This window comes from Hippoglossus stenolepis, chromosome 7, assembly GCF_022539355.2.
Source record: "Hippoglossus stenolepis isolate QCI-W04-F060 chromosome 7, HSTE1.2, whole genome shotgun sequence".
Taxonomy (NCBI): Eukaryota; Metazoa; Chordata; class Actinopteri; order Pleuronectiformes; family Pleuronectidae; genus Hippoglossus; species Hippoglossus stenolepis.
The window spans coordinates 17940407-17956673 of record NC_061489.1 but is presented as its reverse complement, the minus strand read 5'-3'; the positions used below and the strand labels follow the sequence as shown (position 1 = coordinate 17956673).

Below are 16267 nucleotides of genomic sequence, written 5' to 3'. Positions count from 1 at the left end.
GGAAATCATGTAAATGATGAAGTACATCTTAAAAGGAAGATGATATATTGATTAATATTGTGCATGTGCAACATAAATTAAGGAGGTAAAGGCCTTTCTATAAGCAAGATCTCTTAAGGAGCATTCTTGCCACTCCTGCTCTCTCATAACTAAAAGATACACTTCAGTAGTGTCCTCCTACTGAAGTGAAACACACGAAGAAGACCTGTAGATTAAACAGCTGCAGCTTCGTTCTTGGCCGCCGACACATTGTTTTGTTGTGACATCAGTTAATCTTTTCTGTTGACTCTAGACTTGAGCTTTATAAACAGTTCAGAGGCTATGTGGCTTCAAGCATGCATGTGCCAAAGGATGAGAATAAACCTGTCTAGAATCTATGTTGTGCCATTGCAAGTGAAGATGAGTCATCTCAGCAAATATAACATGTACTTATTGGGATTATATAAATAAGATATGATGACAAAAACAGTCTATGCCAGCAGATAGAAATAATTAATTTTACACTATAAATTCAAGAAGATTCATGAAGTAAATTTACATTTGTGCTCAGTATTGAGGCATCATAGTTAAACCTAGCAGTCAGTCAGTTTTTCTTAAAGGACAGCAAACACATAATGCCATGCAAGCATAAAACATGCCATCCATGCATATGTACTTGGGGAGGCTGTTACTAAAACTGATCTCCCAAAACATAATGAAGAGCAGGCCTGCACTATCTTGCAAAAGTCAGTCCATAGGATTAGGTTAAATAAACCCCATTATAGCAGGCTGGCTCAAATTAGGGCTTAAATTCATTGGCATACAACTGGAGAGGAATCAGTGATGATCTAAACCTAAACAGTATTTCAGGTGAACAACTAGACAATTTATCAATCTTCTATAACAACTATTTGCTTAACAATTAAGTGTAAATTGGGCTTTTAGGCATCAGTTCTAATATGTCTCTGAAGTAAGCAGGGAGGCAGCACTTGTTTTCAAGTACCCGTGTCCAAACGCTGTTGCTTTATGTGGGTTAGGACTAAGGGTCAATGATAACAAGCAGAAGTTTAAAAGAATAGGGATTTGTTGGAGGTGAATTCCTCTCTGTCACATCACATAAATCGTGTTGGCCTGTGAATTAGAACGTAGCCGGGAACGGGCCTCTGAGTGGCTCCCCAGAAGACCCGGTAGAGAGGGAGACCGGCCCGGGTCATAATATAAGGAAAACACATGGGGAAGACCTGGGCACAGAGGTCACAGTGCTTCTGGTCAGGTCACCTCTCAGGGACGTGTGCAACCATTTAAGTGGCTGTTTATGAGCTAGGGTTACATTGTGGTGAGTAATAGCAGAAACATAATACCATAAGACCACTCCGTCAGTGTTTTGACAAATGTCATAACAGCATGATTTGGACAATATGATATACTTTTAAAACTCGTGTTTTTACTGCTTGTTTGTGTTCTAAACACCATAAATACATGGACGCTGAAGCTGTTTCATGGCTACGTCTGTGTGTGTCAGAGTCAACACAATGGTCCCAACATACAAATCCAGGAAGTTTTGGCCTACATACACCCAGACAATACACCCACATCATTCATTCTCTTTGATGTAGCTCACCCCCCCCAAAAAAAACAGATGTCAGTACGAACACTAAACAGAGCCCCATTCAATCTGGCCCTCACCCAAGTTTCACTTATTATTTCGTCTATTTAAGCCATTAAAATTTTGTACTAGCATGATGAGAAAATTGAGTGTGGCATTAGAAGTGCTTTCCAGGAAATGGACATACAGCCGCGGCGCTAGATCTATAGAGCAGGTCTGAGGGAAACTCAGTGGGTTTTAAAACTCCAGATGTACCCTTTCATTAATGTGACGCACTGGAGGGTAAAAAACAGACGAGGCTCAGTGCAGACTCTTACTCGCCTTCATTAACAGCAACTCACTAGTCTGATAGGAACTGACAACCCGAGGATAAATCACAGTAAAGTCACATTTGAGAAAACTGTGATATGAAGCACTTATTTGTCATAATATGTTAATTTATTTTGAATAATCAGTAATAATTGCCGTATTGATCCAATTAGACTTTGGGTGTGCTGGTGATTGGAGAGGCGAGCGTGTCAGGAAAGTACTCCTGTGTGGCCCGGAATGAGGATGGCTTCAGCACCCTGACGATCCCCTTTTATGTGTATGGTAAGTGGGTCACCATAACCCGACAGCACAAGCATCAACATTTAAATATTTGCAGTCGAATGTGCATGCAGACATACTTAACTGAGTTTATTGTAATTGCAAACCGCAATATACAGTGCACTGGATTCTTTCAGATGATCTACACAAGCGGTGCACGCTGTAATGAATTGCAAGTGCAGGGAAGGAATGTGCAGATTGTATTGTGCAATAAAGAGACCAGAGGGGGGCATTAATTGAAACCATCTTCCACTGTAGCTGAATAGCTTCAGGGCGGAAGAGAGGCAAACATGTCCTGAGCCATATGGAGTGCTATAACGGCACGCGTTTAAAAACAGCTATGAATAACTGCATTCCTGCTGCAGGGTCCTTCCTCTTTCTCTCTGGGACTTTTGCTAGGAAATTCTACTTTGTATGTGCGTCTGTGCTTTACCAAATGTTCCCAAAAATCAATATCCATTGAGACAGTTATGTAATAAGACTGGGGATTAGGTGTCACTTTGCACTGTTCACTTTGCAACTGAATTAATCATATTTCCTTAAAAGTGGAGTGAAGAGTACAGTATTGATTTTGGACTCGGGTGAATGTAGGTGAAAGTATATCTGAGGAGATGCCAGGTACCAAAGGTTTATCTCGAGTGAGATAGAATTCCGAAGAGGAGTCGTTGTCTCTTCCAGAAGTGAGGAAAACTGAGAATGATAGAACGCTGCAAAAAAAAAAAGAGAGGACAGAATTGTAATAACAGCTGTCTTCTCTTACTGAACACAGAATGCTTTCCAGCAATCTGAATAAACAAGCACAGTCTGGTTCCCCTGGGGCCCAGACTCAGCCTCTCTCCAATTGGATGAGTGCAGGAGCACCATCAGTGACACTGTCGACCGGCAACGTGCTTCCAATTAACAGTGACGAAACAGGAAATAACTGCAAATTTGACATTCCTGGCCTTGTGACGAGCAGCTTTGTATCTCAAAAATAGGATGTCCAGCCAGCAACATGTTCCAGGACATTGCTATTTATTCATAATTAGTAACTCTCATTGACCCCATTTGATCATTGCACTTATTGACAAGTACAAGAGTAAACAATGTTGTAACCCTAATTTTCTACGTGTCTCACTAGATAACTCAGAGGAAGTTACCACTGAGCCTCGGAAAGCCATCGAAGGCGATGACGTCACTCTGACCTGTCGGGCAGCTCGCTATCTTTACACAGATCTGAGGTGGTTGGACTCCAAGAATCAAACAGTCACTGCCAATGTATCCAGTCTCCGGCTCAGCCGCTACTCCATTTCCCTTGCTCTCCATCTGCATAATGTGTCCAAAAACAGCACTGCAGGGTACCAGTGCCAGGCGTACAAGCTGCACGAGAGGGTTGAGCTGAAGAACGCTGCCCTTATTGTGGATGGTAAGTCAGAGAAGGATGTGTAAAGCTGATTGTATTGTATCTATCTATCTATCTATCAATCATCAATAATAAGCTTATGCTAAATAGATACAAATTATCATTGTGTGAAAACTGGGCATGCTACTGACTACTTGATGAGTCATTGTCAAAGCTAGACAGTAAAAGATCAACAGCATCTCAAATGGAAATGGGTTGTTTTCTTTCTGTGCAGCGAGAAAACGCCCCTGGCTGAGTCAAAATCTGACGAATCAGGATGTGAACAGTAGCAGCACCCTGATGCTGGCTTGCTTCGCCCTGGGAGTTCCTCGACCCTACATCATGTGGTATAAAAATGGTGTTCCAGTGGAAGATGGCCCAGGTAACGTGAGATTAGTTCTGTTCATTGTGCTAATTTTATTCAATATAAACACAACACAAAGGTTGTTCATTTTCAACTTTAACAAGCTCAAGTGTCTGAATTAAATAACATTTCACCTGATTGATCACCACAGTGACAGCAGTTGGCACCAGTTTGACTGAGAGTCTGTATGTTGCAGGTATATCACTGGGAGAAGACGGAGTCCTGACCATCGAAAGGGTGAAGAAAGACGATGAGGGTCTGTACGAGTGTGTAGCCAGTAATGACGAGGGTGTCGCGAAAACAAGTGCAGTCGTTACCGTGCTCGGTAAGTCCCCCTCTGATCATAACTACCTCGCCATCAAAAGAGATTAACACTCCCACCTGCTGCAGTTACTGGCTTCTCAGTGTGAAGCGGTGTGTGCTCATGTCCAATCAAAACATCTTCTCACAGAGACAAATAGCTCAGAGTCAACTTCAGTATGAAAAACGGACCCTGACAGAAAATCTGTAGCTGCCAGGAATGCCAAGTGAATTCCTTCTTGGGTTTTATGATCAAGGCTCTGGCTGAGGGTCCTTGCCTCGAGGACATGACCTCTGTGAAGTGTTAAGAGGTCCACTAATGAGTGCAAAGAGATTGACTGCTACAACAGCCAAGGGACTGGAAACACACAGGAGATAAACAGTGCAGAAGGCCTGTCTCTCAAAGTGTGTGTGCCTGTCTATCTTCGACATGTAAAATGAACTACACGTCGACATGTGAAGCTGAATGTAACTGAGATACCATGCAACCAGTTTTGTGCCGGTCTATATGCACTTTTGTGCAGATGCTTATTAAGCTGAACTTTTGTCTAGATGCTTATTGAAATCATTCCATCCTCACCACAAGCCTATTCCAACAACAAGCTGTATGCAGGTTCTGCTTCGGCTGATTTGTTATGGATTGCATGAAATAAGAGCTGGAAAAACTTTTTGGGAGATTCAAGGGATATGAGCTTTCAGATCGTTGACATGGATGGCTGGAAAAGTAGTGTTGGGAAGAAAACCCTATGGGAAAAAAGTCAGGCATTCATGTCCCAAACAAACCAGAAGTAAACAGCGGAGCGTGTTTCCACTTCCATCTTGTATACAATCTCTCAGAGAAAATTTATGAAGAGACAAATAAACCAAAGAATGATGTGGAATAAAATTCTTGGCATCTTCAGTGAATAACCAGGCTCTCAATTTGTTCAGTTGTAACCGTCTGTTTTCTTTTGATCACAAAACGGCACAAACCACTGTTGATATAATAGTACTCAGTGTTTTTTCTTTCCAAAAAGATCTGATAGTTGACGACAGTTCTTCTATTTCCAGGGGATGAAGGGAAGGCAAACGTTGAGGTAATAATTCTGGTGTGTACGGGAGCCGCAGCCACCTTCCTCTGGCTCATGCTTATCCTCTTCATCCGCAAGCTGAGAAAGGTGAGGCCTTAGGTCATCTGCCTTTTTCACAGATCCACAAGAGATGAGCTTTTTGTCTTGTTTTTGATGCCAAATAAGTCGCCTCCAGTGACTTTATGCAAGCGACTGACTCAGTGTTTCTTGTGAAATACAGTTTAATGAAAGGACAAATTTAGCAAGTGTTTATGATTTCCTGACAACTGGGAAGTGCTTGTTTGTAGCGTGTAACCTCAAAGGAGAACATGATGTGCTTGTGCCACAAAAACAGTGAGGAAACATTTTTTTGTGCCCTCATTGATGTCGAGTATGAACATGAATGCCTCTGCAGCCTGTGTGAGGTCGTTACTTGACTCCAAGTGTGTGTAGAGTTACAATTTCATGCCATTGTTTTGAATATTTACCAAATTTTAAATTAGTCCTAAGATAAAAAATCTGAGTTGTTGCATGTTTTTTTAATTGTCAAAAACTTTAACACGATATTTCTGTTTCGCACACCTTCAGCAACCAGCTCACTACAAGATGGGTCCATCTATCATTATTGACCCTGATGAGTGTCCCCTCGAGGAGCAGAACGATCTTCTCCAGTACGACAGCAACAAATGGGAGTTTCCCCGCGACCGTCTTCGGCTAGGTGAGCTATTTTTTTTATTTTTTATTAATTATTTGCTTGCCATCCTCAGGCATTTGTTTTATTGCTGAAAAAGTTGAGCGATTGAAGTAATATGTAGACAAAACCGGAGCATCGAGAATCATGCTGTGAAATTATCTCACGATATTGTGTGTGTGCAAAAAGTTCACATGTGTTTCATGGTTCTGGTTTGAACATATTTAAATAGCACAAACTACCAGAAACGTGTTAATCTGGAAAAAACAGAGCAATGAGCAGTAGAAAGACAGTGAGATAAAACTCTTTTTTTTAAAGATAAGGTTAAAAGTTCATCTTTAAAGTGTTTGAAGGTGAGGACATAAATAGCCACATGAAGGTACATGGAATAGGTGTCACCCGTCTCCGCAGCTGCTGTGTAGGGTCATTACTTATCAGTGACCTGCGCTGTCATCCAGTCGTAAGTGAACCATAAATTCTCCAGAAAAAACTGTCTGGTGATCACAGTCCCAGCATGTTGTTTTAATTACAGACCCATAACCCGACTGACAGAGTCCAGTTTGATTTTTCGACCCAGGGACAGGAAGCTCTAATGTCAACCTACTTTTCTTCCTTCGCCAGGCAAGACTCTCGGCCACGGAGCTTTTGGAAAAGTGGTGGAGGCTTCTGCCTTTGGCATCGATAAGCTCTCGACCTGCAAGACTGTTGCTGTCAAAATGCTGAAAGGTAGGATGTCAAACATGGTTAGAAATTAATACCAAATTCTAATATGATACTTTGATAAAACTTTAGTTGGTCTAACCCCTTCCCCTCTTTGGTTTATCACACGACAGACAGGCCTGCATTAACGTCACATCATTCACTGTAGGGGTTTATTTCTCCTGCAAGTTACAGACTCATGAGCTGCTGCACCACATGTGCCTGCAATTAATGTTTGTATGGTGTATCGGGTCAAAGCAAATTGTGCAATGTGTGTTCTTTGCAAAGTGCAGTTAGAGCTAAAGGCTAAGACCTCTAACCCTGCTCTTGATGAAGAGATTGAGTGTATGCAGAGCTCGCAGTTCGGACCAGTGTCCAAGATCTGCAGGTGAGGACGAGTTCAAAAGTGTAAGATAGGAAACCCAATGAGCAAATAAAAACTGTTCATATTTGCCACATTTCAGAGGCTCGAACATTTCGAAACAATTGCCTGCCTTCAGAATTATTTACAATCCTCTTTGGGTGTTTCCAAATATTCACAACAAACCATGAAAGTCGGGTCAAAATGAAAACAGGAAACAGCCCATAACTCATCAATTCATACGCTAATTATGACAACTTAGACTTGATGCCTTTTATTGAATTTCTTCACAGTCCTCCCTACATATATTATATTAGTCTGGAGTCAGACAGGGATGTTAACTGGAACTCGACTGGTTTGTGGAGGCAAACATCTGCCAGGTGGCGATGTGAATGTTTCTCCTTTTTTTGTGTGTGTATTACTAGAGAGACAAACTGAATACCTTTCAGTGATTGGTGGTATGAGGATGATGTTTCAGAGAGGGTGAAATATTGGGTTGTTGGTTAGATGTATTGGTCACTGTCATGGCATCAATCATGTCTCAGCATAAATCACAAGATCTCAGAGTAACAGACTTTGGCTGTTGTTAGTCGTAGGTCAAACTTAATGGAAAGCAGCAGGTCTCCACAAATTGACCGTGGTTTAGCTGGAGACTCCCTGGCTGCTTTAGCTTCTAGCTCATAAATATCGGATTGGTCGGAACAACGTAAAACAATCTTGACTTTCTTACTTCAGGTTGAAGTCATTATATTATAGTTCATTATGTAATGTGAGCACCTCCGCGTTATATTTGTCTAATTTTGTTGGCGTGTATCTTTAGGATTTCCTCCATCAAACTCTGCTTCGTATCACTCAGCCTAAAGCAATATTATCATTCTTCCATCTTATTTAATGAACTCTCAAAATTAAATTCCCCAGTAATCCAGCTACCATGGTTCAGGCTTTTTTTCTTGCTTTCTCTCAAACCTTTAACACTGTGAAGAATTTCTTCTGATGACTTATAAGACAAGATGAAAAAATATCCTTATCTGGATGTTCACTGCAGATTTTGTCATGTACTTGTGTCAAACTGAAGGGACACATTAAATTCTAGGGTTGAGGCTCATATTTTTCTGTTTTTACAGACTTCTGCATTATTAGTTTCATAAGTCCCCATCTGTTTCCAGCAGCGAAAAGAAACTGTTTACAAAAGTTTGCTGTAAACAACATTGCCTCTGGCAACAGAAACAGAAGACAAAGAAAGAACAATAAATAGTTACTACGGGGTGATTCACACCAAATGGTATTTTTAAAAAGAGTTTTTCTTTGGAAAGTTTGTATTATTGTAAAACAAATCTGGATAAAGCTGAAAAGTTCTTCAGGATAAACAGAACAGCTGATGGATGGATTGTTATTTATTATAATTTTCATGAAATGTAAAAATGAGGGATTCATTTTTAAACAAAATGTAAGAGCTTAAAAGAACATTTTATTCATTGTGAAAGTGTATATCCTATTTGTCAGGATATTCAATGATACACTGAATCAATTCTTGTGTTTACATTATTACAGGAGGAGCGACGTCCAATGAGCGGAAAGCTCTGATGTCAGAGTTAAAGATCCTGATCCACATCGGCCATCACCTGAACGTGGTCAACCTGCTGGGAGCCTGCACGAAGCCTGGAGGTGAGCTTTATGTTTCCTATTAAGCTGTCAGTTTAGGGTTCGATTTTCATCTATCTTTTTTGTCTTTCTTTATTGTGAACCATTGCGTACTGTAGGAATAATCATACGAAATGTACCATCTTAACAGGACCTCTGATGATGATCGTGGAGTTCTGCAAGTACGGCAATTTGTCTAACTATTTGAGAAGCAAGAGAGAAGACTTCCTCGTCTACAAGGTGAGTCACGAGCGATTTAGAACGCTCACTTTCTCTTCATTTTAGATGCAGGCTCAGTATAGTGTCAGCATGGAGGGACTGGTTTACAGCCGCCCTTTCAACTCCTCTCATTTACCATGATATATGTGTGCTGGTCAGAGCCAGGACGGTAAGGTGGTGTCATCGGGGTCGTCCTGCCAGCTGAGCGAGCTGATGAAGCGCCGCCTGGAGAGCGTGGCGAGCACCGGAAGCTCCGCCAGCTCTGGGTTCATCGAAGATAAGAGCTACTGTGACTCAGAGGAAGAGGAAGAAGGTAAAGGCCAAGCACGTCTTACTTCCCTTCGACCCCCTCCCCCCCTCTGTTCGTCCCTGTTGCTGTCTCCCTCCCCTCACCTCTGCTCCACCCCTCCAGCCAAGGAATGAAAGCCCTCCTCAGATTGTTTTCCACCCTCTGATGGGACGTTTCCTCCTCCTGTTCAGCAGTACAATCACTACAGCAGGAGCCACTGTCACCCCACTGAGCCTGGGGAGGCGTCTGTTTATTTCCTGTCCTGACCTGAGCGATTCTCTGTTCTCGCACCCCAGCTCAGGACCGGCACGTTGGCCGTGTCGTTCCTCATGTGTTATTTCTGGTTTGATTAGCTGTTTACTCAGGTGGGCCAGTGGAAGCACTCCTTGTGAGTTCCTCTCTCAGACCCCCGACCAGCGCACTGGGTCCATAACCACACGTGTCACCTGACATCTGAAAAACAGGGGGAATTATAATTAGATTTTTATCTTACATCTGCAGAGAATGTTTTAAAAACAGTGCGTAGGTGGAGACACATACGTGACAGGATGAATTTCCAAGTTGATGGGTTGTAGTCCGGTACTTTACATTTGCAGTTTCCTCATGAGAGTTCTTACTGTTTCATCTTATCTGATTGATGTGACAGGTGTGGAGCCCTGTGATTGCGTTTAAAATCATGAGTAGGATTATTTTCCTAAATTTAAAGGCCATATATATGTCCACGATGAGAAATCCTTCTAACTGGGAAAGCTTTACGATCTTTTCTTTTTTTCTCACAGAATCGGAGGATTTATATAAGAGAGTCTTGACATTGGAAGATTTAATCTGCTACAGTTTCCAGGTCGCTAAGGGGATGGAGTTCTTGGCCTCACGCAAGGTATTCTCTTCTTTGCACAAATCATCTTCTCTACAATGAAAAACAGTCTATAAATTATTTGTAGATAATGTTAAAGATAATATTATTTTGATTTAAATTTGACCTGACATAGTGAAGGATTACGATGCTAATTCATGTTTATGTGCAGCTTTTAAACAACTGATGTCCGACAGCTTGTGTACACTGACATTAATATATGAGTGGTCAAATGTTTTACAGTTATCATGCATGTAGATCATGTTGAAAGTTTCTAAATTGTGAACAGATACACAACAAATGACCTAAAAAACCCAACCGCTGATTTACTTGTTGTTCTGACTCATATGGTCTCTGACTTCCTGTGTTTTTGAAGTCCAGATCTAATTCATATAAAGCCATTCATAATTTCGGGGAGACCGGATGGGACTGATTAGAGAATGCAGCCATTGTTGTAAATAACCTCTTATAGACCATTTCTTAGCCTGGATATGGAACACATCATTTTCTATTGTAATATCCCTGATGACTTGACCATGTGTTGCTCCTGCAAGCAGCCATGCCTCAGCACACCGCGTACCTTTGTGAAGTCACTTGCATGCAGAGAACTTGAACTCGTATATGTAAACTTCTCACTGAACGAGATTTTGTTTCTTCCTTTTTTCCATTAGTGCATCCATCGGGATCTGGCTGCACGAAACATTCTGCTTTCAGAGAACAATGTTGTGAAGATTTGTGATTTTGGACTTGCCAGGGACATCTACAAAGACCCTGATTACGTGCGCAAAGGAGATGTGAGTTTATCCAAGTCTACTGCATCTTACAGACTGTGTTTCCAGCAGAGCAGAGAAAATACTCTAATTGAAACAAAGCTATCACTCACTAGGCAGAAAAGAAAATTCAGCTATCCTTGGTAAGTGGAGAGCAAATTAGGTTTAGCTGAATCAAAATCAGGACCAGCTCACATAATTTAAACCAATTCGACATTATAATTAGAAGTGATTAATAAGTGAGATACTGTACATTGGTGAGATAAAGCAGTAAATGATCTCTTACCTAATTTTGTGTTCATAGGCCAGACTGCCGCTCAAGTGGATGGCACCTGAGGCCATTTTTGACAAGATCTACACAACCCAGAGTGATGTTTGGTCTTTCGGTGTTCTCATGTGGGAGATCTTCTCTCTGGGTAAGTGTCGTGGCTCAGTTTGATAATACAAGGGAGCAAAGGAACCGTGATAATGTAAAAGGGGGCTCACACTAGGTCGATTGAGAAGATCCCAAATGATCTGCATCAAAGTCATCAGTCAAAAATCCATTTTATTATAATATTTAAAACACAAACTGTGCAGCAAACACAAATGTTAGGCACAAGTTGAAACTAGAATATACAAAAATATTTAATATACGATTATATAATATAAAAATATACTGTATTGGACAAAATATTACACATTGAGTTTGTTCATGCAGCTCAGTCGCTGGTCTCTGAGAGGCTGAGTGTAAAGAGAGCTGTTTCTCAGTGGACTCTCCGTGCCCCCAGCCCGACAGCCTCACCAGATGCACTGTGTTCTAACTGTCTTCCACCACTGTGTAATTGTGCCTTAGGGACAAAGGGCCAGGCCTTACATTGTCCGCCTGAGAAAATAATTTTCATGCCACTCGTGCACAATGCATTAGTGAAGTTTGACTGTGTTTTTTATTTAAGTACAGGCATGGGCCATTAAAATGAGAAAACACCTCCTATTTAAGCAATCCGTTTCTTTGCAGCTGGCAACACAAACTCAGTGTAACCAAGCAGCCAGGTCATTGTTAAAGTGGGCCCCCGCTGTGAAACCACTGCGGCCTTTAAGTCAGCATTGTGTGTGGGTCCGTGATTGCCTGTGCACCGTGGCACAGCGCTCACCACACGTTTCTAAAGCGAGACTCAACATGAAATATTGTATGTTGAAATGTCACCATGGGAAGCAGGGGAGACATAAGAGGAGCAAGGCTGGATGTATCGCTATGCTGTACTTTTTGACGGTGCTGCTTTTGAACCGCCGCCATACAGTGTTGTCCCCCTCTGCGTTTGAGGGAAAACTGTGTCGAATCGCATGCGCTTTTAAATGTAAAGCACACTGACGTCATTATGAAACTTTTTTCTATCCGTATTTTTCATGCTCCCTCTGCACCCTCCTCTTCACTCCCGACATATTCTCACCACATTTTTCGATTTAAGAAACACTTACACATCTGGTAGTGTTGGCCGCGTCTCAGACGAATAAATCAGGAGACAAAGATACAGAATGACCAAGAAAAATGGCAAAGAAATGAGCTTTGCAATCTGATACCAGTCGGGGGTCAGACATTTTAAGTAAAACCAAAGTGTGTTTTTCAGATCGCTCTCCGTGAACCAAAAGTGTGTCAGTTCCAGTCTGTGGGTTTCGATATCCAAATCTTGTTAGTGAAGTGTTGATGCCAGAAGTGAAACAGGTCCCTGTGGTGTCTGTCACAATACATATACACTATTATCAATACATATGACAGAAATTATTTGTCTTATCATGATATAGAAAATGTAAATGACAGAATATTTAATCTCATCATAAAACACGGATGATAACTTTAGACTTGCACTATAATGAGGTATGTCTATAGATATGTGTATAAGGACCCTGAGCACATGAGATACAGATGGAGAAAGTTTATATCCACTTCAGTTGCACAAGAACACTTTACATTCCACAACACATGTGTGAAAACTAATCTTAGATATAGAAACATACTGAACATATACATGTAAATCATCTCTAACTTTACAAGATAGGGCTTTTTTTCGCCTCAGATTTACCAGGCAATATTTCATGATCTTAATGAAATAAAGACCAGACATATTTAAGGGACTGTTATCTATGAGTAAGTGAAATTTGGTGCAGTTTTAATTTAAGGGGACTGTTGGGTGAGCGGTGGTATCAGTGAGGGCCATTCTAGTTTAGTTTAGAACCTTTATGTCCCTTGTAAAAGTTTAATTTTGATTTAAAATATTGTTTATTAGGATTCAATGCTCCATGATGCTTGCTGTAAGGCGTTTACTACATTTTGAGACAGTTCAAAATCTTGGGTGTCAAGAATCATCAGCCCACAGTTGGAGTACTGCTTGTGTGTGCACCAGCTGTCATTGTGGTAGTGTCTGCATCGACTGCAACCTAAATTAATGTGGGTATTTTGATATAAGCTATAAAGGGTCTTGATAAGGAGTATTTTCTCATTAGAGTGAAAAGGTTGCACAACACACATCAAAGCTTAAGTTAATAGATCACATACCGCAGATTTAGTTCTTTTGTTCTCTTTATCTCTTGAGAGTTCTTCATGGTCACTACTAAGCTAAATATGTGGTTTCCTGACGGATTAGCGTGACCACAGAGATGATATTTGATATTGTGTGAGGGAACTCAACCAAGAACACAAAAATATTATTTAAAAAGTTTCCAAAAATGTGTTGATTACATAGAAGTTGGATTTATTTTCTTAAAACTAACGAAACTGGATATTTGATCTGAGTTGGTTCAGTGTTCAGAGAACGTGTGTTTTCACAGGGAGCCGAGCATGAAGTGGGTTTTGGCTCAAAATTCTAATTTCACAACCAACATTAGTTCAAAGGTAAATCAAATTAGAGGTGGTTCCCTTTTGGTCGACGAGTGACACATTTGACAGATTACCAATGCAGCAGTCCAACTATAACAATATTACACATTTACTGTATATCATGAGTGAACCAAAAATCACTCATACTATTGATCTTTGGGGCACGTTGGGGTTGAATGTGTCAGTATTCACATTCCAGATGTAAATTGTGTGTCACTGTAGTGTTTCCTGTAGGTTGTCGGTTCACTCAGGGAAACTATAACATGGTGTTGATGTTTCGTCTAACAAACTTGACTTCTCTTATTTCTCTTCCTGACTTTGTATTCCAACGTATTATTACGTCATTATCAGATTATCCACAGTCTTCTTCATTCTTTAACTTTAATCATTCTGAAAACACTGTTTTGTACAATTTGTGAAACCAGCGTTTATAAATTATGGCACCGTTTGATATTTCTTTGGAGCCTATTAGAATAAACTAGTCAAACTAAACTACTGATACTCACAAGTTTTAAAGTCACAGGTTCATTATACATACATCATACAGTACCTCATGGCATGGTGGTGCAGTGGTTAGCACTGTCGCCTCACAGCAAGAAGGCTCCAGTTTGCACTTCGTAATGAACTTCTCCCCTTTTTTCCTCTGCCAGGTGCGTCCCCGTACCCTGGCGTGCAAATTGATGAAGAGTTTTGCTGCAGACTGAAAGACGGGACAAGGATGAGAGCGCCAGAATACTCTTCCTCTGAAATGTGAGCAATTTTATTGGATGTACTTTTAACCTGTAAAATTTAGGTTAGCAAAAAAATGTCAGATGTAGTTTCATCATATTCGACTGATCAATAATTTTATGGGATTGTCCTATAGAGAGAAAGAGAGGTTTTGTTTTTCTCAGCCAGTTGCAGCCACAGCAGCATGTTCTCCTTATGAAGGCCAAGAAAGTAAAAGCAGCGAGTCAAAACCGCCCCTATCAATATACACCTGAGAGAGGGCATTGTTTCTCTTTGGTAGAATCCGAAGGTCAGGGGTGGCTGATAAGAATCATGGGTAACCCTACTCTGAAATGTTGCAAGAAGAAACAGTTGCTACTGATTAGCTCAGCAGAGGCAAACTTTAAGCTCTGGAGCATTTGCTGATGGACAACACTGCAGCTGTAACTGAGCCATAGGTTTCCACAATGAGAAGAGTCACACACTGGAGACGTTTTTGAGCTGGTGGATGGAGCGAGTACAGAGAGTCCTCTTCTTTTGGCGTCAGTGATGCAGCTACACTTTGTAATAAGAATACTTTGGCTCTTCTGTAATGTGTGCAGCCGATCCAGATCCAGCAATCACAGTCTGGTGCATATGTGCATATGTTGTGTCTGGTTTTAATTTAAAATGAATCATATAGTCAAACTTCACAAATCTTATTTGTTTTGAAAGCATAATTCTGCACTTCTGCTTAATAATGATGTGGCAACAAAAAGGTCGAGGGTTTTACAGCAACGTGTGCCAAGTTAAGCTAAGTGAATGAATTTATCAGCTCTGCGAAGGAGATGCTGATTGGAAATGATGCACAAAATCCAATCCAGACTTTACGTTTCAGTCGGTGCATAAGATCTGTAGATGCAGACTCGATGGTGCCAAGAATCTTTCGTACTTTCCGTCTTGGTTCAGGCTGTCCATTGATGAAGGCTGCCTCTAATTTAAAGCCCAGATAAAACCCGCTGATATCAGTTTAAACGGGATGCACACTAATGCACTCAGAGTCGGTGGGGTGAAATCTGCTGCGCCCCTCGAGAGGTCTGCAGTTGATCACGAACGTCTTTAAGCTCAAGTTTTGACACCTTGACCCCGACCACAAAGTTATAATATATGAATGATGAAAAGCATGTGAGGCTGCAGGCAGTGTTGACCAATTAATTTGTGGGACCGCAGCACAGATTCGTCAGGAATGTAGCGGATGCTGCTCAGAGAGTGGGAGGACAATAAAAAAGGATGCTCACTTCCCATCCTACCACACTTGCCCAACCGGACGAAAGTAGCTCAGTACTACAGAATCTTGCCCCCCCCCTCAAAAACACCACACTCCCTCAAGACCCAAGCATGCGGAGGCAGGCTATTTATTCTCATTACGAGACCGGCAGGAAATGTGGTTTAAATTGTACAGTCATACAATGTCTCTACTTCCCCCCTGACTGATATGCATAAAGGCTGGGATCATACTCTCCACATCCTGTCACAGTTAGGAGGGCTACCACCTGGGCGACTGTACTCTACATTCATTAACATGAGAATCGCAGCCGCTCAGCTTCTTTCAGCCGGGGCCTGACAACACTGAGAAGACACTGCACACAGATGGAGAGGAGGGTGGGGGGTCAGTACAGAAGCAACAGTGTTCTTGACCATCTGCTTTTACAAGTCCTCAAACTATACTTGCATAAAACTTAAGATTTCTGTGGGGAGAGAGGTGGCTGCTGCAACAGGAACAGGACGGGGCTCCATCACCACCCGATGCCAATCTGTGAAATGCTGTGAACGCAACTCAAACAACTGCCCCGGTGCTCTGTTGCTAAATTCCCAAATTCCTCCACAAAATGAGACAGACCTCTGGGATGGAAACTCCCATAAAGGCTCTGAGTCT

General features: G+C 41.4%; 1 protein-coding gene across 1 annotated transcript in view; it reads left to right on the top strand.

The window, feature by feature from the left end:
* kdrl (kinase insert domain receptor like) overlaps positions 1-16267 on the top strand; it is a 43869-nt gene that overhangs the window by 17464 nt on the left and 10138 nt on the right. The window contains exons 12-25 of the mRNA XM_035161307.2: positions 2068-2176; positions 3294-3578; positions 3790-3936; positions 4115-4243; positions 5269-5375; positions 5856-5985; positions 6580-6684; positions 8570-8683; positions 8811-8899; positions 9038-9191; positions 9947-10044; positions 10692-10814; positions 11095-11206; positions 14295-14394. Of these exons, the coding sequence (XP_035017198.2) occupies positions 2068-2176; positions 3294-3578; positions 3790-3936; positions 4115-4243; positions 5269-5375; positions 5856-5985; positions 6580-6684; positions 8570-8683; positions 8811-8899; positions 9038-9191; positions 9947-10044; positions 10692-10814; positions 11095-11206; positions 14295-14394 (1802 nt within the window). The remainder of the gene's footprint in view (positions 1-2067; positions 2177-3293; positions 3579-3789; positions 3937-4114; positions 4244-5268; positions 5376-5855; positions 5986-6579; positions 6685-8569; positions 8684-8810; positions 8900-9037; positions 9192-9946; positions 10045-10691; positions 10815-11094; positions 11207-14294; positions 14395-16267) is intronic.